The sequence below is a fragment of the Ursus maritimus genome, unplaced genomic scaffold, assembly GCF_017311325.1.
Source record: "Ursus maritimus isolate PB19 unplaced genomic scaffold, ASM1731132v1 scaffold_10, whole genome shotgun sequence".
Classification (NCBI taxonomy): Eukaryota; Metazoa; Chordata; class Mammalia; order Carnivora; family Ursidae; genus Ursus; species Ursus maritimus.
In genome coordinates, this window is record NW_024423344.1 from 2,701,530 (window position 1) to 2,726,315 (window position 24,786).

At 35.3% G+C, this 24,786-nt stretch overlaps 1 protein-coding gene across 1 annotated transcript in view; it reads right to left on the reverse strand.

Annotated features, from left to right (window-relative positions):
• XPO4 (exportin 4) overlaps positions 1-24,786 on the reverse strand; it is a 125,770-nt gene that overhangs the window by 71,940 nt on the left and 29,044 nt on the right. Inside the window, 5 exon segments of the mRNA XM_040621293.1 lie at positions 3,130-3,230; positions 3,232-3,281; positions 4,027-4,143; positions 14,785-14,923; positions 19,474-19,615. Coding sequence (XP_040477227.1) covers positions 3,130-3,230; positions 3,232-3,281; positions 4,027-4,143; positions 14,785-14,923; positions 19,474-19,615 — 549 coding nt within the window.

Below are 24,786 nucleotides of genomic sequence, written 5' to 3' on the forward strand. Positions count from 1 at the left end.
TTTAAGTCCAAACAAGAACTTAAAAATGAATGTTCATAGCAGCAGCATTATTCATAATAACCAAAAAGCTGAAACAGCCCAACTGTCAATCAATTAATCCATGGATAACTAGAAATGTGGTATATCCTTACAACAAAAATTATGCATATGTAGAGACAGAAAGAAAGAAAAAGAAAAAGGGACAAAATGTTTTCAACTGGTGAATCTTGGTATTAGGACATACGGCCAATTCTTTCAATTACTCTTGTAGTATCTCTGTATGTTTAGAAGTACATCAAAATAAAAAGATGCAAGAAAGAAAGCACATTGCAAAAAATTATGAATAGGGATTGATATTGGCAATTTAACACAGCCTCATTTAACATGATACCATTCTAAATGATCGAATATATTTGATACAAAATACACACTTTACAAGGTCTACTAGCTATTATTCTATCTTAAGGGATAAATCATTTTTTAAAGAGCCAAACATTTTATATTAACTAAGTTAAATTTGATTTGTAGGCCCTCTTCAAGGTACAAAGCTAAATGATAATCCAATTCCCTTCCAGTGATTAAACAGATCACCAAGGAATTGCCAAAATTAGAAATTATATCACAATTGGGTTCCCTGAAACTGATTCCCTTAATTAGCACTAAAAATGTAGCTTTGTTTAACTCCATTGCCATGTTCTTTCCCTACATTTAAAGCTAATCCTCTTGAAGGAATACTGGACTGGAGTTCAGGTGGCCAACAAATGGCCACTATGCAAACATCTATGGTCAGATATGAATTCATCTGTAAGTCATGAAGTAGAATATCTGAAGGTCAAGATCAAGATCTACTTCTCTTTAAACAAGGGATTATTTTCTCTGGGAACACTAAAGCCGTGCTAATTATTTTCAGATGACAGGTTTTCCAGAGCTTTATCTAAATACTTTATGAAAATATTTTATGTGTGTGTATCTTTAGACAAACTTTGTTTCCAAACTCCTACAGCACTGTTTCCCTTTACAAAACAGTCACATTTCCCCCTAAAACAGAGACTTTAAAATTGGCTCCAATATATGCAGTGTAACTTCTGTTGATTTTCCCTACATATATAATTAATGTTTTGATAGTTCCATATGGCCTGCTACTTTTTTAAATCTGTCTCAAAGTTTTCAACATCTTTCCCTTTTTTACTAACAAAAACTGGAGCAAAAATTATATTGCAGCACTCAAAGGGGAAATTTTTTAAAAAGCAAACCTAAGAAAATATATGCATTTTAACAACCAAAAAGAATATACTGAAGATATAAATTAATAACGAGGAGAAAGCTGATTAGAGAGCAAGGATAAAAGCAGAAAGTGATTAACATCCCTATAAGCTCTGCCCCACAGAGCACCAGCTCACCATGACTGCCTTGGGGAATGACAACGAGTCAGAGACTCAATACCCTATATAGTATTTCACAGTTAGTTTTTTACTGCATGAGTGTATTAACTTGAAAATAGAAGGAAAAGTTGTACCTAACACCACTTAACCCCTTTAAAATCCCACAATTTTACCAGCCAAAAACAGTAGGTAATTTCTAGTATGTGAATGTAGCAACTCTTGGTTCTGTTGGAATAAAAATGAGTCTCACCTTAAATCTCTGGTATGGCTGAATATGTATTTCCTATTTGCTTGTCATCTTTTTCTCCTAAATAGATTCCCTAACCCCCCATACCTAGGCCCCCAAGAAAAGACTGATTAAAGACATGTACAACAAGTTAAATTAAATTTCCTGTATATTAGGTCAAGAAAAAAGAACCTAACACAGACAGCTGATAAGCTTCTTTATTCAAGTAAGCTACTAAAAGCTCAATAAATAGTAGCTAACTCCTGAGTGTTTTAAATGTATTACTATATTTAAATCACTCAACAATCCATATCCCCATTTTATATTTGGAAAAACTGAGACGCAGTGATGTTGCCTAACATCAGCTAAGAATTAAACCTAGATGGGGCGCCTGGGTAGCGCAGTCGTTAAAACGTCTGCCTTCGGCTCAGGGTGTGATCCTGGTGTTCCAGGATCGAGTCCCACATCGGGCTCCTCCGCTGGGAGGCTGCTTCTTCCTCTCCCACTCCCCCTGCTGTGTCCCCTCTCTCCCTGGCTGTCTCTGTCAAATAAACAAATAAAATCTTTAAAAAAAAAAAAAAAAGAATTAAACCTAGATTTGTCTGACTCAACTATGATAAAGATGAAGAGACACTAGATAGTACTGCTTTCAATCTATCAATAGGTAGCAAATTTTCTAGAAAGCAAATCATAAACCTTAAACTAAGAAACAGAACTTTAATAACTTTAATAACTGATTTTTTTAAAAAGCAGACATATGTACCTACAATGTAACCCATTTAAACTTATTTTGTATCACTCATAATTAGCTAGAAATAAAAGTTTTATATTTTAATATTAAAAAAAAGTCTTCAAAGGGGGCACCTGGGTGGGTCAGTTGGTTAAGCATCTGCCTTCAGCTCAGGTCATGACCCCAAGATCCTGGAATCCAGACCCATGTTGGGCTCCCTGCTCAGCGGGAAGCCTGCTTCTCCCTCTGCCTCTGCCTCTGCCCCTCCCCCTACTCATGCTCTCTCTCTCTCTCTCTCTCAAATAAAGTCTTAAAAAAAAAAAAAGGTCTTCAAAGAATAAACATACTACTACCTTACTATCTACACTCGAACAATATCTGCATCCATAAAGATCAAATCACAGAATGCCAAATTAGTCTTAAGGAAAGTCAGCCAAATAAATCCAATGTAATCACATGTTACACAGAGGAAATGATTCAGTTTCTCGACAAAAATTCACTTCCCACCTTCTTCTTTTTCCTTCCTAAGGAACACTGCTATTCCTATTAGTTGGCAACAGCCCCCTTATCCACTAAATGCTTCCATTTATTTGACTCTCTTCTACAAAGCTGTAAATGAAATTTTAAATCCTGTAAGTAGTCCACTGCATTGTACATTATAAAATGAAAAAAAAATTAAATTCCATTTCTTAAAAACGTATTTTCTTTCCAGCAATAACACTTTACAAACCTGCAGAGATGAAGTACTTTTAGCCATAATTAAGTCATCTATGAAAATTACCACAAATAAACTCTTCAGTTTAAAAGGATATAATTTGGAGGAAGAAAGTTCCAGCTCAAGACTTGATTGGCGAGTGCAAGGTAACGCTGAAATACTGAAGACATCTGAGCATTGAGGTTTTCCCGCCTNNAACTCCTGAAGAACTTCAACCGTTAACATGAAGATTTGACGAAGGTCATCTTCCTATAATAAATAAATCACACATATTTTTCAATCAAAAGCTGATACACAATGTATTCCCATTTAAGAACCATAAAACAAAACAAACAAAAACCTTAAAATTTTCAATGGAAAAACACTACCTCTTTAAGAACATTTTCCATTTTTAGGCCTGCTCATAATTTATATCACAAGTATGCTTTCAAGTGACACCAGTTTGAATGCATCTACTATAATATAAATGCTACTCCATAAAAGAAGTGGAGTCTTTGACAACTACTACAGAGCTGGAGGGGTCAGTTGCTTTAGTGCAGAGCCCTCGGATTTAAGCCAATGCCTTCACATAACTTTACTTCAGAGCCAAACAATACATACGAGACAAAGAGCCCACACCATCTGCAATAACATTTTAAATACATGGCCCTCGTTGGCATTCTGCCAGGCCTATTTTAAGGCCAGCGAAGTCCCACCAATTGAATCAGTTACATCTAAATGTAATAAGAACAAAATAAATAATCTAAGGATCTTTGGAGTGGTATTTCCTCTTTGTTTAAAGACTAAAATTAAACAAGAAATCTAAAATTGTCAACTATGTTCGCCAAATCTTTATCCTATCTTATATTATATCCTTTACTAAATGCTGTGAAATCACAACACCAATCTTCAAGCACAGGCTACCATTCAACTAGATCAAATAAATGTTCTTGCTCCATTAAGAACAGATTGTGTAAAAAGTAAACAATCTAATAAAACATAAAAATACCAATACCTGAAAAACTCTTTTGCAGTTACCATGGAATTCCATACTGAGTCCAATGTTGCTCGTTTTACTTGAACTTGAGAATTCACTCAATAGTGCAGTTAGAATAGAACAGGCCAGAGTTTGCTGTAATTATTTGATAAGAAACAACTGTAAGGCATTTTCCCCCAACGCTTTGTTTCAATACAGTATTTGTTCAAAGAACATTTTCTATCTTTAGATCTTCCATTATATCTTTAGATCTTATTCCTACCAGTCAGAAAACTAGATATGACAAAATAAAGATTAGCTCTCCTTTCTAAGTAGCCTAGTAATTATAAATATACTTCCTCAATTTCAGTTATACAAATCCATCTGTGACTTGAACTCAGGAAATACATCTATTCAGTCATAGAGTACAAATGACATTTCAACATAACCAATGTTGAATGTATTATTTCATTTACTTCCCACAACAACCCATATCCCCATTTCACATTTGAACAAGTGAGGTTTGGAGAGGAAAGGTAATAAACACCAGCTGAGATTTGAATTCAGGTCTGTGTGACTCTATGTTCTCATGTTTATAAAGTGTATTTCCAAGCAGATGAAAAGTGAAGCAGATTTTACAGCATCCAAAACATTAACCAGGTAATTCTCAAAAGTTTTTTAAATTGAAAATAAAGATTTTCCTTCTTAATGGCTCTATCCAACAGGCTCCTAACATCAACTTACTGCTTTTACTCATAGACTATTTAGAGTCAAGGTGCCAGGGATGGAGAGGATACAAACTATTCTGGCAAGTTTCCAGGGGTTAAACAGAAATATGCACACTACCTCTGAACAACCGAAAGATTAAAGTCAAGATGATACTATTTATGCAAGCTTATACAACAGCTGAACACAGTCATACCCACCCACCAACTGCAACATCTTTGTTCAGAAATGCTTCTGATGTCAGTACCTTGACCTTACAGATGCTTATCTTGGCAAATCTGAGCAAATATACATAAAATTAAATTCCTAAAGAATAGCATGAGTTGCTATTTGCTAAAACTGAATGATGGTTACATGGATGACCAATACACTTTATGTTTATTTTTGCGTTAAGTCTGAAACTTTCCTCTAAAAACTGTGAAAAAGAATCAAATTCATATTTAATTTCAATTAAATTAATTTCAATTAAAATAAGCATGGCTGTATAATTAATATTTATGGATGGCACACCAGCCCATACATTCAAGCAGTTTCTTAGACTTTGCCACTCCATGAAGCCTAACAATAGAGAATACATGCAAATTCCTTCAGCAATCTGGGGATATAGACTAAGCTGCCTTCAACAATGGTAAAAGTACTCTTAATATGCCTGGTTTAGTTTAAACACAGACACACATACACACGCACACATGCACTCACTCTTTGTAAACTTTACTTTAAAATATACATTTCTTTTAATATAAAAATGTTGCCCCTTTCCCAAATCATCAAGAGAATTGTACAAGTTTAACTGCCTTTGCACAGCCCCAGGCACATGGAGGAAGAAACCCGGTCTGAGAAACCAAGCACTAAAGAACCTCTTATAGAGAAAACAGTCTGTGGCATACTCACACTTCATTTTACACACTAACAAAATCTTAGAAACTCACTAGTACAAGCTCTTCATTTTTTTCTTAGTTAAGAAAATTGTATTTTAAAAAATAGCTTTCCTTTAAAATGGTGATTAATGATTGAAATGCCAACAATCAAAACCTCACAGATACACTTAAATAACACTGGGACCAACTATGAACATAGTTCTTAAATATACCTAGGCTTTAGTGAAGAAAGTAGGTATTAAATTCAAATTAATAAAATTCAAAGCAAAAAGTCAGCACACAGAGATCTAACACAAGATCCTCTGATCCTGGAAACATTTTATAACATCCCATATTTTATGTCTTTTAACCTTGGTTTTTCTCTCTCCTTTCTAAATAAGACTTCGGTGAATAGAACATTACGAACCCAGAACCTCTCAGTAACACAAATTTATCATTCTTACAAATAAATTATCTATAATAGTTTACACAAGTAATTTACAAATTCCCACAAACTATTAGTGTCAACCTCTATTCACTACAAAATGGCATATTTTAGGGGCGCCTGGGTGGCTCAGTCGTTGGGCGTCTGCCTTCGGCTCAGGGCGTGATCCCGGCGTTATGGGATCGAGCCCCACATTAGGCTCCTCCACTATGAGCCTGCTTCTTCCTCTCCCACTCCCCCTGCCTGTGTTCCCTCTCTCGCTGGCTGTCTCTATCTCTGTCAAATAAATAAATAAAATCTTAAAAAAAAAAAGGCATATTTTAAAACTATGACCACATTCAAATTTTCAGTAACACAACACTAATTAATGAAACAACCTGTATTCACAATGAAGCTAGACATTTCCTAAGAGGACATGCATGTATTTGAAGTCAAGATATGAAAAAAATGAGTGAAGGAGAGGGGCAAGAACAATGCAAGCTGAGGACTTTCTGAGGTTAATGGTGCTTAGAAAAAGGAAGGATTTTTATCATTTTTTTAGATAGGTGCCACGGGGGCCTGAACTCAGGACCCTGAGACCAAGACCTGAGATGAGATCAAGAGTCAGATGCTTCACCGACTGAACCGCCCAGGAGGCCCCAAAAAGAATTTTTTTAAATAAAAGCCTCCTTTAACTACAAACCTCATCAGACAAACAAGGAGCCCTCAGGGGGATGGGATGGTTTCATGAGCAGCAATAAAGATTACCTCTCCAAAACAGCAAACTTTCACATTACTAAAGTAAAATTCACCCATAAAGGAAAGTACATTCTTAACACATGATAACTAAGAAGAAAACAGAGTCTTATTATAGACTCAGTTCTCTGAACATAAGAATATTTTGTTTATAGCTCTTTTTCCTATAAAAATAATATATCTTAATCTTAGAAAAGCTAGAAAGTATAGAAAAGCACAAAGAAAACTGCCTACAACCCTACCATACAGAGGTTATTACTGTGAACATCTGTTCAGTTTTCTAATTTTTTAATACACAGGTATACATCATTTATATATCATTACTATCACCTGTATGTATTGTTTTGTATTCTTTTTTCCACTTCATACTTATGAAATAAAAAGGCGAATTTTTTAAAGTAAGTTATTTTCAAATTACTGCTAAAAGATGTAAGAAATACATAAAAATACATTATGCAGCATGGTTAAAAGTATTATCAGAAATCAAATATTCTGGTGTTAACCTACTTAAAACTACCAGCTTTCAAAGAACTAAAATTCAGTAAAATAGTCTCATCGTTTTAATCTCATCAGTTTAATTGCTCCTTAATTTGGAAGCCCTGTAAGGATTCAAGACTAACATTATAAACATTCAATATATACCATACCACTAGGGTTCAAAGGAACAAATTAATAGAAATTCCTCAAGAATGATGAATAATTAAGCATTGATTGTACAGCAAGAAAGAAAAGCACTTCTACACATATCAACACAGTATTTCACCCTATTCACAGATCACATACCACACTGTGTCCAGGACTCATTTCCTAATATCTTTACTCATTTGCAATATTTGATTATCAATTCAATCTCATTAAAATCAAGTTACCTTCACAGCAGGTGCAGTGCACTGTAATGAAGATAACTAGGGAAGCAAGCCAAAAGTGAAATCCTATGGGAAAAAGAGGACAACTCCTTCTCAGGTCAAAGAAAGAGGAAAGGGAGGAAAAAAGCATCAAATCTGCCTCTGAGAGATCACAAGTTGTTTTTCTTTTCTTACCCTTGTAGAAGGTTCCTGTCTGCTTGTTTCAGACTTTCAGGTTTCAACGGTCATTGCAAGTGTACATTACCTCTTAACTCCCTCCCTACTGATCAGTACCTTCAAGTGCTGTCTCTCTGCCCTTTGTCACAGTCAGGGCTAGATATTATTTCTGTACCAGAGATAGGGACTCTGATACTTACGAGGGTTAGAAACAAAAGCTGTTGTAAATAATTTAGAGTGGTGAATTTCAATGAAATCAGATCAAAGTTGACTGGTTAGTATATTATAAGATGGTCATACTAAAGTTAGCGGTGATTAGACCACTACAACATACCATTAGTACAAATTTTAGAACATAGCAATGCCTCATTTATCCAAGATCATAGAGAATTAAATATCTGTTAATTTTCCAAATGCAGTCAGCAAACATTTTTAATGCAACTTCCTTCACGTAAATTTTTCCAAATGAATTACTTCTAAAGCAATTATTATATGATGTTGTAATAAAGAGAATACTTGGACTCTAAAACGTATGAGGCTTTACACCCTTTGACAAAGTTACACCAGACACAATGCTTTTTGATTTATGTTTGCTCCAGTTCTTCTCCACCATCCTTTGTTGGTGTCTATCAGTTGTTGTTGCTGGCAATTTGACTAGCACTAACAAGTGGTCCTAAATTGATCATTTTCGGGGCGCCTGGGTGGCGCAGCGGTTAAGCGGCTGCCTTCGGCTCAGGGCGTGATCCCGGCGTTATGGGATCGAGCCCCACATCAGGCTCCTCTGCTATGAACCTGCTTCTTCCTCTCCCACTCCCCCTGCTTGTGTTCCCTCTCTCGCTGGCTGTCTCAATCTCTGTCGAATAAATAAATAAAATCTTTTTAAAAAAATAAATAAATAAATAAATAAATTGATCATTTTCGTTTTCAACAAGTTAGAAACCAAATAAAAAAAATTTTTTTAATTATGTCCAAAATAAATTCTAAATTAAAATACTCTACAGGACTCTTTCAAGAGTCTAGTACAAGGATCTTACTGTTTGGACAAAGGAGTCAGAAAATTTGGGTTTTAACAGTCCAAGATTTACCACTTCAAATAACTTGAGAGCAAATTACTTCATCTATATTGGCCTCAGTTTTCTCATCTATAAAAGGGGTTAACACTCTCTGCCCTGTCTAATTCATATGATTGTCCAAAGGTTCCAATTAGATAGTGCATGTAAAAGTATTATGTATACGTAGAAGCTAATGATTTGGTAAGGTAAAACAACACCAGTATTTTTCTTTTTATTTCTTTTTATTTTTTTTTTTAAGATTTTATTTATTTATTTGACAGAGACAGCCAGCGAGAGAGGGAAAATAAGCAGGGGGAACGGGAGAGGAAGAAGCAGGCTCCCAGTGGAAGAGCCTGATGTGGGGCTCGATCCCAGAACGCTGGGATCACGCCCTGAGCCGAAGGCAGACGCTCAACGACTGCGCCACCCAGGCACCCCAGTATTTTTATTTTTATCATTATCATAAGAAATATCTATTTTGGCTTTTTTGGTTCCACTTCTTGATTATTATCTACATTCCATCAAATTAAAACCACAAGATAACTTAATGGGTAAAAAAAGAAAGCTATAACTAAAGCATCATTAAAGCAATATAGTAGATGCTCAGTAAATCTTAGCTGGACTAATGAATCAACGTTCACTTCTATGCCTAACACCAGATTAACAAAAGGCAAATGGAAAATGAATACATGATGTGTTCACTATTTTTCAGCAGCTGGTAAATTTTTTAAAAAAATTTAAATACGTAAAACAAACAGAAGAAATTCAATGAGGTCTCAAGGTTATAAATGAATTTTAATGTTTTCTTTCACTGAAGTACTAAAAATTCACAAGTTAATTCACTAACAACTTAAATAACTGTTGCCTTCACATCACAGTCCTACAGCAGCATTCTCATTTCTAGTGAAAGCCCTTAATTTCATGACAGTGAAAAAATACCCTTCAAAGATAGCCTGCCTTACTCACCAGCTTACTGTCATAAGCACAAGATATTCAAACACTAACTCCAGCTGACAAAATAAAATACTCTTGTTCAGAGAGAGGATTGTCTCTTATAATAGCCTGGCTCTTACCCCAGGAGATTTATTACCAAGAATAAACTTTATGAAAGGTTGCCATACATAAAGCAGACTTCCAGCTGCTCTTCTAAGCAAACATCAATGAGACTTGTGATAAGAGAGATTAAGCTGGCTACCACATCCAGGGGCAGCACTGCTGTAGACAAGTGAATTTCTCACCCACTTCTCTCTAGCATGGCAGAGAGGAAGACAGGAGGCTTAAATGCTAAATTAAACAGCTTTAAAAGTGATTTAACATATGCCTACTACTTTCAAAGGAAATAAACATTAAATAGATGAAAAATATGGCTTAAATGTTAATTTAAAATAAAAAATCTAGCTAATTTCCTTAGGAAGTAAAGTCTTCAGGTCTATTCCTTTCAAATCAATAGAGCGAGGCTGATACTATTACAAACCAAGATGAAGTAACCACAGCAACGTTTATAACCACAGAAGGGAAACAGCCTGTCCACAAAGACATTCATGAAACATGTTATTTAATAACTGTACCAGCATAATTACTCTGAGAATACATCTTGATACCCGGAAAACAGACTGTATTTAAAAAACATAATCTCCTTAGGAAATGTTTTATTTTTCCATAAAACTATCTGTAAATAACTAACACTATAAGAAACTTCTTTAAGCATTTAAAGGAAAGTTACCATGTTGGTTACCTGTATTTTTTAAAATATACAATTAGTTTCCACTCATGAATAAAAGCATAAATACTTTCTTCTAATTTCAATACTTAAAATATTATTTGCATTAAAAGAGATGATGTATTGGAGTATACATCCCAAAATTCTACAAGCAAAGAGGTGTTAGACCACTAGGAAGAGAAAACACGCATTTGCTGAATGCTTACTAATTCACTTAATATCATCCTTCCTCGTCTGGGGAGCCCCAGAAATGGACATTATCATATTTATTTTACAAACAGTATTAGTAAACCAGGGACTAGAGATGGTAAATAATTTGTACAAGTCAATAAGGCAGTAAATGGCACAGCTTTGAGTTAAGCCTAAACGTGAATCCAAAATCAGAATCAGTGTTCTAGTACACTATACTGCCCCAAAACTTTTTTGAACATGTACTTTAGACTAGTACAAGGGGATGGACCACCAAAAAATATAAAAGGGAAGTGGGAAAGCCAGACTTCATATAGTTTCTGACCAGTGAAGGTTGATGGGAGCATTATTCTAGAAGAGGTATGATGGGAAAGTTAGTAAACTAAATATTCATGAGATCAACTCTTTCATCTATAGAAAACCATCAGTCAGTTATCTCTTCTTTTCAAATAGCTTTTAAAATTACACTTATAAAGAAAGTTTCAGTGTTCTGATTTTAACATTCTAGTTTACCCTCCCTCCCACTGATATTCATGTCCCTGAGATTAAGAAAATCTTAAGTAAATTCTTATAGCATTCCCACAAATTCTTAGTCTCAGAAGAAAATAGAGAGAGAAGAAAATATATTAAAATGTTGCACTGGTCTGTAACCTCATTTTTTTAGACCTGCCAAATGAACTAGTGTCAAGCTGCCAGGCAAGGACAAACAGGGATGGCCACACGGTGGCACGGAGGGCATTTAACTTGCTGTGTAAGTGTAGTAGTACGTTTCTAGTTTAATGTTCCAGTGTGGTCACCTAAGTAAATTCATCCAGCAATGTTAAAATTAAATTCTACCTCCCACTACTGACTCCCTACTACCATAAAAGTTCTTAACCCTGTTATAGTAGAAATTCAACTTAAAAAAAAAAAAAACAAAACCAACTTTCTGTTTTGGAATATTTCATGAAGATATTAAATTTATCCACTATTCTCAGAATGTATGCACTGTGAATAGGGCAAAATCTTCTCTAACTGAACAGTTACATCTGTTCCAATCATTCTTAGAACATCAGTTATTTCAGTGGCTCGAAAAGATCCAAATGCCAGGTTGTACTGGGACTACTTTTTGTGGTGGGTCAAATTAACCAAGGGGAAAGAAAGAGAAGAACACAATTCCTGTGCCTTCAGTATCCAGAGCCAAGAAGCTACTCTGGCGGAGAAATTCTACCTTAACACTGAAATCCCAGATGACATGATCACCAAACCAACAAGGGAAAAAGCAATAGTCAAAAACATATAGATCCTAGATTACTAGTTAATTTCCTAAACTTTATATCCTGGTCAACCACAATGAGCTAGACTCCTTTACTGAAGATTAGCAAATGAAACAATATATCCTCAAGTAGAATCTAAAAAATGAAGAGTAAGTTGATTCAGAGCAGTAGGGTCTAGGATAATGCTTTTAAGTAGCAGCTTCAGTTCCAAAACTTTTCCCTGCTACTTTTTTTCTCCTTCCAAATTTTTATTTAAGTTCTAATTAGTTAACATATAGTGTAATAATAATGGGAGTAGAATTCAGTGATTAATCACTTACATTTCACACCTAGTGCTCATCATAACAAGTGCCCTCCTTAATATCCATCCCCCATTTAGCCCATCCCCCACCCATCTCCCTCCATCAACCCTCTTTGTTCTCTATTGTTAAGTCTCTCTTTTGGTTTGCTTCCCTCTCTTTTTTCCCCCCTTTCCATATGTTCATCTGTTTTGTTTCCCAAATTCCACATATGAATGAAATCATGAGTGAAATCTTTCTCTGACTTATTTTGCTTAGCATAATACACTCTAGCTCTATCTACGTCACTGTAAATGACAAGATTTCATTCTTTTTGATGGCTGGGTACTATACCAGTGTGTGTGTGTGTGTGTGTGTGTGTGTGTACACACCCCCATCTTCTTAATCTATCCGTCAGTTGATGGGACACTTGGGCTCTTTCCATAGTCTGGCTATTGTCGATAATGCTGCTATAAACATCAGGGTGCACGTACTCCTTCCCTACCACTTCTGACTAGTTATAGTCTCTATTTGTTTTTCCTTCAACCATCAATGACAGCCACCATTGGACTGCACCCATGACCATTAGTTAGGCAACAAATGCTAACAAAAATCCATGCAAATAACAAGATTACATTACACAACTAATGTAGGCAACCCTGAGGCATCAGCAAACAAGTGCAAAGCTCATCATCAGAAATGGAGACAATGTCTACCAACAGAGTTTCTGAAAGTATAAAGATTAACATAAGTAAAAAGTAGCTTCCCCATCATTTTTATCTAAAAATTGTAAATGGAATCTCGAGGACTATTTTCAAGAGAGCTTCTTACTACATAAAACAAAGCCAAAATGACCCATAAAATGCAATGATTCAAATATGCACATTTTTGAAGTTGTCAGTTTTATGTAAGCAATTAAACCTTCCAATCTAAGATTAAGTGGGAAAAAAACCATAAAATTAGACTTTCGGATTATCAAAGTCTCTAGTACTGTCCAATATGGTTGCCACAAGCTATATGTAGCTATTTGAATTTCCATTTTAAAACATGAAAATTCAGTTCCTCAGTCACACCAGCCACATTTCAAATGCTCAAAAGCCACATGTGCCTGGTATAGTGGCTACATATTAAGAGTACAGATCCAGGACATTTGCATCAACGCAGAAAGTTCTACTGCAGAGAAGCACTCTTGAAGAAATCTGCTGCAAAAATGGCAAAGAACATAATATCCACACAATCAAAAACTGTTCTGTATCTGTTCTGTGACGGTAGTCCATGCATAACTGTCACAACTCATAGAAGTGTATATTTTAAATGGATGCGGTAACGGAGGTAAATTATTCCTCAATAAAGTTGATAAGGAAAAAGAACAGATGTATGACCACTGGTGTATTCCAAAGAAAAAACAAAATATACTTTGGGTATGTAGAGGAAGTTCCAAAGTCCTGACAACTTGCTTATGCAGTCCTTCAGTTGAGACCCTGGTACATCAGGATGGGGATCCAAGCCAGAGTGGAGGACAGATGGCTAGAGCAAAGGACAATGCACATCTGCTTATGGTAAGAGGTGTGAGGGGTGGGAGATCCAAGATACTATGGAAAGTAAGGGACAATGTATAGAGTCCTCCAAAAATGTACCTACATCCTAACCTCAAACCATCAAATACATTCTTAAAATCATACCACTCACTGAGGGGTCACTGAAGATGTAAAGTAACTCATAAGAAGTTGTAAGGTGTATAGCCTCACAAAGATATCTTCCAAATGATTAAAGAAATTGGTAAAATGAAAAAACTACCCAAAATATTTAAAGATTTAATACCTGAAAATCAGAAGAGCCAGGTATTACCAATCCCAGTTCCACAATATCCTTCAGCTAATAGTCAAAAGTTCTAACCAAGGATCACAGCTGATCACTACACCAACTCCAACTCGTCCTGCCTCTGACAGACTGGCTACCACTATTCACTCTCTAGGCATGACTAGTTCTCAAAAGGTAGACAGGAGACTGAAAGGGGAAAAAACAGGTTCCCCAGAATAATTCGGTCAAGAACAAGGGTTCTCAAATTTGTTCAGTTAACACCTGGGGGTCAAAGTATACCTTGACCCATTAGTACAGCAACATTTAAGTGATTTTTGTTACATTACATATCATTCTATATTTTATTCAAACATTTCTATTACCACTAGTAGTTGTCAACAGTTTATTAAATGAGGAAAAACGCTCAATAGAAATGTTTAAGAATATTACGGTGTATTAGCTTATAATATTTTATACCATTAAAATGATGATTATGAACAATTCCAACATGGAAAAACAGAGTCAAATGAAAAAGGGAAAGTACACTATATTGAGAGTATGTAAGCATAAAAAAGGACTAAAAGAAAACATGAACAAATGAAAACTGCTTCATTCTTAAGACTGTGCACTTGTTCTTCGATGTAGATATCATTACTGTTATTTGTATCACACAAAATAAAAATTTTAAATATTTATAAATACAGATAGCGCACTTACCACAGTGGGATTGCCACTACTTATCAACTGGCTGACTTCATGAAAAATGCTTTTGCAGTCAATTGATTTATCTAAGGATCCTCGTTTTACAATTACTGCTACTGCTAATAGAATCTGTTCCCGAACATACTTTTGGAGGCTGTAAGACATAAAAATCATTGTGAAAACCTTTATATGAATCTAATAGAAAAAATACTCCCAATATTTTTCACTATCTCTGAAGCTACTAATAACACTGCTTACATATGAGGACAGTATAGCCTACTGGTTAAGCACAGTGTCCAAAGCCATAAGATCCGGATTTGAATCTGCATTCCATAATTTTACTGGCTCTGTGACCCTCAGCAAGACAGGTTCAGAGCCTCAAGCTTTCTTATTTGTTAAAAGGGGGTAACAGCAACAGGGTTGTTACCAGGATTAAATGTTCTTAAAACTGTGCCCAGTGCATACTAAGTGCTAGCTATTCAGGCAGCGTTCAATAGATGGAAGTCAGTTCACTAAGAGCCAGATTATGATTCTATCAATTAAAAGAAATTCTGATCTAATATCCATCTTCAACCAGTAGTATAATCTCAAATTCATTCCCTTTAATGTGAAAAGGCAACATGATAGTTACCCACAATATATTATGGACACATAGAAAATTTTTAAAAATTTTTTTAAATTTTCTATCTAAATTGTGCTCCTCAGTGTGATGACAGAAGCACTGATCCTAAGTGAAGGCATTCTACAAAGTCCATTAGACCACAAGGACACAGAGATTTAATTGTCTTTTCACAATCTTTTCTTAAAGGTAAGGCTCAGAAAACGTACTCTGAACTTTATAATCCAGACTCTATAATGCCACAAGGATATGACAACCATGTGCCCTTGGGATAACCCCCAAATTCCTTAACGTGGCTTACAAGCAGTAGGACCCAGCCCAGCTTTCTTTGGACACTCCCAATGTATTTGTTGTCTCACATCATTACTTACTAATAGTGTTTTCTTTAACCCTGGAAATTGTTCCCATTTGGACATAAATGATACAATCACCCACTTCCAAGGCCCTTCATGGTCAGGTACCTGCTGCCCTCTCTAATCTCCCCCCATCCACATACACTCAAAACTGCAGAAACACTGAGCTTCTTTCAGTTCCTGGCATAATGCACATGCACGTCCAGGCCTCTAAATGTCTATGTCCTCTGCCAAGACTGTGATGCCACTTTCTCCGGAGACAGTCCCTGAACCGCTCCCTCAACGTGGTGAGCCATTACTAAGGAGGGCTCCCCCAACACATGATAGGCATTTACTAGACATTTATACAAACAAACATGCCTCCCTATGTCAAGACTGAAGTGAAAAGTATTCCTTCAAAATACAGACTTTAAGTATTCATTAAACAAATAAATGCAGAGATCCCATTATATGGAAGAATATGAGTTGACCAAAGTGAATTTTTGTGCTTTTGGGGGGACACAATAATTTCAGGTACACTGAATACTCCTAGGAAATGTACATAAAACTAGTTTTATTTATTTTTTAAAGATTTATTTATTTATTTGAGAGAGGGTGCATGCATGTGTGTGCGTGACTGGGGGGGAGGGGCAGAGGGAAAGAATCTCTAAGCAGACTCTCCACTGAGCAGGGAGCCTGATGCAGGGCTTGATCCCACGACCCTGAGATCATGAGCTGAGCCAAAACCAAAAGTCAGATGCTCAACCAACTGAGCCACCATCCAGGTGCCCCCATAAAGCTAGTTTTAAGGAAGTCCACTGGCAAGAATTATAACTTACTAGGAAAATAAATAATAATGGCTAACTAACATCTGTTGGTGTTTATGGTATTATGCAAGGCTTCCTATAAACTACTTTCACAAAAATTAATACATTTAATCCTCACAACTATCTCGAGTAAAATGTTAACTCTAATAATTAAATAATAACAATTTAAAAAACTAATGCACAAAGAGGGTAGTCTGCCTGTGCACAAATCACAGTTCCTTTCTCAACTACTGTGCTATACTGTCAAGTGCACCTTCCATTTCACTCTTACGTAAATGTTATCTCAATTAGGAGGAAAAAAATAGAAATAACTCTGTGCACCAAATGAGAAGTATACAACACTATAAACATATAGTATTCATAGTATTCTACTTATGCAGTATACCAACAGTTTTCACTTGACTTGAGTCCATACTGTAGGAAATGCTACAAGATAAAAATGGCTGTGTCATGAAAAACAAAAAAAGGGCAGTATTCCAGATTAAATGAGACTAAAGAGACATGACAACTATATACAACATATAATCTCTGGTTAAATCCTGGATCAAACAATAACATAAAGGAGGAAAGGATATCAATAACATTATTCAGACAACTGGGGAAATGAAAATATAGAATCAGAATTACATTAGATTAATACAGATATGCCAATTATATCAAGAGTATTGAGATTATGCTCTCAGGAGAGATGCTCAAGTATTTAAGGATGAAGTATCATGATTTCTGCAGCATACTTTCAGGTGGTTCAGTGGGGAAATGCACATATATAAGAGAAACCAAATGTGACAAAATGTTAACTGAACTTCCTACTAGGAAAAGAGTATGTGTGCATTCACTGTACTCTTCTTTCGACTTTGCTGACTTTTTTTTTCTTTAAGGAGTTTGGGAGAAAATATGTAAGTGACCTAGTTCAATGTAGAACCCTACTATCAGCTCCAAAATAAGCTTCTGAACTAATGAAAATTATTTAAGAATGAGATTATTTTGGATAATACAAGAGACCATGTGCACACGCACACACACAATCAAATTCTACCACACACTTAAGTTTACCAAACTCTCCAGAGTTCAGTGGTTCCCATGTGGGGAGGGTGAGGGATCAGTGAGCAGCTCCAGGGCAAGCCAGTATCATATCACACCCAAATGGCCTCATCAAACAATAAATTAAACTTTAAGGGGCGCCTGGGTGGCTCAGTCGTTACGCGCCTGCCTTCGGCTCAGGGCGTGGTCCCGGCGTTCTGGGATCGAGCCCCACATCAGGCTTCTCCACTGGGAGCCTGCTTCTTCCTCTCCCACTCCCCCTGCTTGTGTTCCCTCTCTCGCTGGCTGTCTCTCTGTCAAATAAATAAAATCTTAAAAAAATAAAATAAAATAAAATTTAAATAAAGAAAGAAAACCAATGTGAATGAGAAGAGAAAGGTTTGAAACCCGGTCAATTTCTCCTTATTCTATTAAAAGTGGAAAAAACAAGCCAAACCCTCCCTTTACATTCATCTATATCTACTGCTCTATAGAAAACGTTACCCATTACACCTGTGATGTTTATAGGCTAAGTACATCTTGCCTTTTTTCTCTCATTCATTCTTCTACAGGTAAAGCAACTAGCCCTTAACTGTGTGCTAAATTCGTGCCAGTAATCATTATTAAATATTATGAACTCAGAGACTGCTAGTGAACAATCAGCAGGAACAAAGGTATGTTCTAAATAATTTTTAAAGCTTTATGCATGTTTAATGCCACTAATTGACATTCCTAATTACCAGCATTTCTGATTACGTAACATTTTCTTCACTAAATTTGGAAATGAACATCTATACAAAAAGTATTCAGGAGCACCTGGGTGACTCAGTCATTAAGCATCTGCTTTCAGCTCAGGTCATGATTCCAAGGTCCCAGGATCGAGCCCCATGTCTGGCTCCCTGCTCCATGGGGAGACTGCTCCTCCCTCTCCCACACTCCCTGCTTGTGCTCCCTCTCTGTCAAATAAATAAAATCTAAAAAAAAAAAAAGTACTCAATTGTCCCAATGCTCAAATGGCATACATACAATGTGCACTGCCTCCTCTCAAAAGAAGACTTGGTGTTTGGGGGACTTAAAAAAAAAAAAAAAAAAGATAAGTAGTAAATAAATTTTTTTTCTTTTTTTTTTTAAGTAGGCTCCACAGCCAGCAATGGAGCCCAACACACGGTATGAACTCATGATCCTGAGATCAAGACCTGAGCTGAAATCAAGTCAGAACCTTAACCTGAGATACCCAGGAGCCCCGGTAAATTAATTTCTCCCCAAAGTTGTGTGACAATTTTCCTCATATCAAAAAAAAATCAATGTACAAATCTTATAAAATGTTCAAACAATGGAATGTGTATAACACAAAAAGAACTTACTTTTACCTCACTTCTTAAAACTGGTCCATTTTCTAAAAGAAACTATTTAAAAGAATTTGGTGCTTTCTCTTCTATAACATTATTAGTGTGCATTTCTGTGTACACATACATGTAACACTTGGTTTGTTAATGGTACTTAGATTTCCCTCTTCACCTGTCCTAGGATACTCACCTATGTCTTATAATACTTACCAAGTACCAAAAGAACAAGTAAGTACAAAGGATTTTCACTTGAGTCCAAGATCAACTTTTACTTATAACCAAATCTTTGGAACTAAACCAACACCAAAAAAACCCAACATCCAGCATCATCTTTTCAAAGAAACAAAACCTAGTATTGTAGCTTAAATAAAAAGTAATATTTCATTAAGTACCAAAAATAACCCACAACCATGTGTGTGAGTTTTAAGATATGAGCCCCAAGCAGAGCTTAACCATAAACATCTATCATTAAAAAATTAAAGAATAAAAAAAAAAAAAAAGAGAGAGAGAGAGAGAAGCACAGAAAAAGTATTTTAGCAGTACCTCTACCACATACTTACTTGGGCCTTTGTAAGACATAGGTTAAAAGGAATGTTCGCAGTGACTCGATGCTACCTTTTTCCAAGAGAATCCACTCTCGGACAACTGCTTCCATTATGGCTGTGGCAGCTTGAAAGAGGACATAATCCACTTTACTTGTTTCTGAAGAGAAAATTAGAAACTTTTTTTAAACAGCAGTTCACCTTCCTTTGAATATTTTGCATTTATTAATTTAAAAACAGAACTTTTCAGACAAGGAATAAGATGGTTACCTGTTCTTTTTTTAATCCAGTGACCTTGCTCTAGCACCACAAAGAGGTTAGTTCCTCTCAGAAGACACCCCAGGCAGGTGGCAGCTAATCACCGATCACAATTTTCACAAACTTTCCTCACCTCTCTTCAACTGTTACTTCCAAAGCATGAAGAACTAAAAAATAACACAGCTTTAAAAAAAATAAAAATAAAAATATAAAGCAATCAGAAAATTTCCTAAGAGATTCTCACCCTGTGCAAAATAGAACTTTGTATCTGCAAAATATCTTAAACTAGTCTTTGAACATTACTATTTGTGATGAGCCATGCTGTTAAAATATTTGTTAAGGGATTAAGCTTTCTTTCAGCAGGATGGCCCATCTCCAATAGCAAGTTCAGAAATAAACACAATCACGTTCAGGTTATTTTCCTCAAAATGTTAAAAAAAAAAAAAAATTGAGTCACATTTACACAAGGTGAGAAGTTCTTGCGAATTTTCTGATTGCAATATTGATTAAACTGAGTAAAATTCCAAAGCTACACTTAGAAAAACCCAGCCTTAACTAGCAAGTTATAGTTTCTAAACTAAAAACTAAATCAGGAGGGAAAGAAAAAATAGAAAATTAACACATGTAAGAAATACTTTAATTTTCTATTTTTTCTTTCATTCACCAATACCACTACAATTGGTTTCCAAACAGCATTATCAAAAGGGAGAAACAGTCAAAATGAAGTCAAGAAAAAGCAGAAATTTTCTGAAGTTCTAAAAAAATAACCATCATGTGAAATCCATGAAAAGTCTATGATTAGACTGCAGGTTATTTGCCAAGATCACTAGACATGAGTATCTGAAAGCCATGAGAAATTAACTCTGGCATAGAATGGCACCTTCAAGAATTTATCGGACGAGCATGAAGATATAGTCAGGCACATCATTTTCTCTCCTACTCAAGCTTAGGTCATTTAAAAATCTTGTAAGTGATCTTGACACAATAAGCTATAAAAATGCATGAGAAAAGGTATATCCTACGTAAATTCCTACCAATTTAGACTACTACATACAAGTTTTGAACATACAAAAACTAATAAGAGGAACCAATTCGGACTTTTTTTCTTTTTAAATTTGATTATTCCATGCTATCTCAACATGAATTCTAATTGAGATGATAATCAGAACTCACAAAAATTTAGAAACGTTAAAATATTATCAATAAATAAAGCAATAACTTCCAAAAATGCAAACCAATTATAAAATGATGTGTTTAAAGTTCCAGGAGGGGAAAAAAAAGTTTTACTCAAAGAGGATTTGAAACAGAAAGTAGCTATATCTATTTAGATCATTTAAGGAGAAATATGGTACTGCTTCATAAAGGTAATTCAAGTAGTCTCTTATTATAAACCTCTTCTTGAAAGTAAATGATGATTGATGGCCTAATTTCATTTTCTATTGGCAACAGTAAAAATTTTAAGGACAAGAAACCTGAAATCCTTAACTATGGGTTTTAACAAAGAAGCAAAACCTTAGGGACTTAAATACAACCTTGGTTGTATTTTGGAAATACAACTCCAAAGATCATCTAATTCATTGCCTGCATTTTACAGCTGAACAAAGTGTTGATGAAACAAGAGATTAAGAGAAGAAATTCGAGGTCACATGGCTGGTAAATGTTCCTTAAGCAACACTAACCCACCCCTAAAGGCATATGCCAATGAAGAGAAGACCAAACAGGCACCTTCTTGTTTTCATAAGCAATGAAACATGCTTATTTCTAACTGTTTGTACTTATATCTAACCCATTTTTCCTGCCTCCTCCTCCTTTTTTGCAAGGGATGGGGGGAGGAAATAACTGCAGAAGGTGAATGACATTCAGAAGTTTCCAAGATAACTCTTAGATACCTCTGTTGATATTAAATACGCATATCTAAATTACTACTCCCATAAGAAGCTGTCTCTAAGAATGGAGGATCTGAAAAAAAGAAAGCCAAATTCCAAATTTAAAAGGAGGAATTGTCCTAACCTTCTCATAAAACTTAAAATTAGCCTTCATAAATTGTACTTACACATAATATAAATGTGCAGAAGAAACTATATGGAACTCTAGAAGCTACCAGCAGAAGATTAGGACTTCACATGGACAAACCAGCCTTATTCTTGCTCTCTGCTCTAAAGATGCTCGAAATTGCGAGGTCTTCATGAGGAAATCACAATTTATCTAGAATTTCTGGTACTTTTAGGATGATTCTCCACTGACCAGGACACTGTCTACATAACAGATTATTTCAGGCCACTTGAGCAGGAAGCTTTCACTTCTTACTACATTAACTTTCTTTAATAATAATTAGTAAATAAAATTCATTTCTATCACGTCAGCCATCTGAAACTACATAGAACCATGAAGACAAAAGTTAAAGTGAAGCAAATAATGAGAGGCAGAGCCCTACATTCTGATCAAAAAATATTTTCAAAATAAAACTAAAACTATAGTAGTCAAGTCCCAGATGTTCAGCTACAACATACAATCACCTCTCTGGCCTTAAAGAGTTCTGTCCAAAACACAGGCAATGCAAACTCCAGAGTCTCCTTAATGATACACAGGCACACCAAGAATAAGTCTTAGGTTCCATTTTGTTTTGTTTCAACCACTTCTGAGATAAGAAATTAAAGAAATCCATTTCTTCCCTGAGAGAAGGATAGAAGAATGCTACAAAGTTAATTTCAGAAGCACTGAACCAATCTCTCACTGGCTGGGGGTCTTTCTTTAACAAGAACAGAACTCAAAGGACCGTGAATGCACATTTGACTGCACCAAACTAGCAAATTCTTAAGTGCCAAAGACTTCTGAAGTAAAGAAGTGTAAAAGTACTCTTCTGACAAAATGCACAAGCATGCAACATGCACACGCACATGCGCGTGCGCACACACACAGAGAAGAGTGGAAAAGTAAACCTAGAATAAAAATAAACGGATTAGAAGAGAAAGAAATGAGGAAAAACAAGAAACATAAAACTTAAGTCAGAAGTGGGAAGGAAGCATTTTAAGAGGCCAGAAAAGGGAAGCATCAAAGAGAAAGTCTCCCCTTTATTAGAATATATCACCCAGACATTGTATAAAAATGACATATTATCCCTAAATAAGAATGTGAAAATTCTGAATTGCGATTGACTGCCACTTGTATGAGAAGTCTTCTTAGAGGAATTAACCCTTCTGTGCTGGTGGCAACTGAGTAAGGAGTTGAAAGATTTTCTGTGAAGTTTAGATGTAAACATTAATGTAACACAGGGCTTTGCAGTACATTAATGATTAGATTATGCTTATAACACATGCACTCAACCTTTTAAATAGTTAATGTCTCAAAACCCAAACTGATTTTAAAAGCACAGCCGGAACTAGCAATACTATTCTTTAGAAATTTTTATCAAGAAAACAAAAGTATTCTAAAACAAGCTCAAATCATAACAAAGCAATAGTACTTCATAAAATATACATATTCTAAAAAGGAAAAGAGTCGTATAAACAAATACACTCTAATAAAATACTTAAAACTTAGAGCAACTATTTCCCAACTAGTACAGAATGACAACTGAATTACAACAGAAAGTCAGATGAAAATGATGGAATCCTAATTAATGTAGTTAAGGCATATGCCATAAAAATCAGACTCAAATTATTTTGGTGACTTGTTTAATATGATGGTTTTCTAAATCTAATTTCTAAATGCTGAACAATTTCAAGGCAGTAAAGATAAAGGCTCCCTTAAATTCTTAATAGTGATGTTTAGTTTTGCTTCTTATAATTTAACATGAAATTAAATATTCCCCATAACAAATTTTCTTAGTGCCAGAAACAAATTCACCTGAAGTATAAAAACTGACCGTAAAAAAAAAAGACCAAAACTGCCTCATTTAGAATTTAAAAGGTGGTTATTAAAACTGTCCCTCTAATGATAAGATCTAACTCCTGAATGAGACAGAGCCACCTTCATTTCACCACCACTAGCTCCTTGCAAACAGCACTTTTTTAAGGTTATCACATCTTTAAAATGCCTTTCGAAATCAGGTAATGGGGTCACTTATGTTACTGTTTACAAAGTGGTTTTAAATGTTACTACATTTGTGCCTCATAACAGCTTAAGGCAACCAAGTCCATTAAGGAAAATGGTACCACTGTTCTCCTCTTACAGATGAAAAAAGGGCGAACTGACTTCCTCGATACCGCGCAACAGGCACCACTGGCGCCCAGAATTCACAGTACCTACAGCAGTGCTCTTTCTACTCCAATCTAACAACGCATTTATAAGCCCTTTATGTAAAGCATTATTAACATAATTTTCATTATACGCTATTTCAATCTGGAAACCAGAGTGCTGGTGGCTAACAGAGAAGTCTTATTAAAAGCACAAGAATAAAAGTTCAGAAATTTTAGTTCGTAATAAACAACTAATCAATTTTGTGGTCAAGGATAACTCAGAGCCTCAAATATCAGCTACAAAAAATGGCTCCAATTAAGAACAAGAGCTAACAATAAGTTGTAAAATAACAATAACCAATGACATCTCTCTTACTATTATTGAAAAATATGTAAGAGGCAGAAGACTGTAGTGTGTAGATCTTTTAGAAAATGCCATTTCTGGACAAGAGTTGTAACTTTTGTGATTATTTTTAAAGGAAAGAGATCACTTCTGTACATATGTCAAATAAAAGGTACTCGTAAAACATTTTTACAAGAGTAAAAATGCTTCATTTAAAAATATACAGTGATAACCTACACAGAACTAGTATTTGCTAAGTAAGCTGAGTACAAACTATAGGTTAAAAATTTTTTTGAAAAAAACTAAAAGAAAAACTATTGAAAAACTATCCAAAAACAATCATAATTTTAAAACACTAGGATAAAATATATTACAGTACATTTTCTATAAGTGATAGCACTCTTGAAAACAATTGAAAAACTACTAGCCTTTCCCCCCCACCATTAACAGCCTTCATGTTATGGTCAATACTAAAACAAATTATTGAATACTATATTCAGGGGAAGAAAATTCAAAGTAAAAACAATGTTCTCTGTCTGGCTTTATGGAATA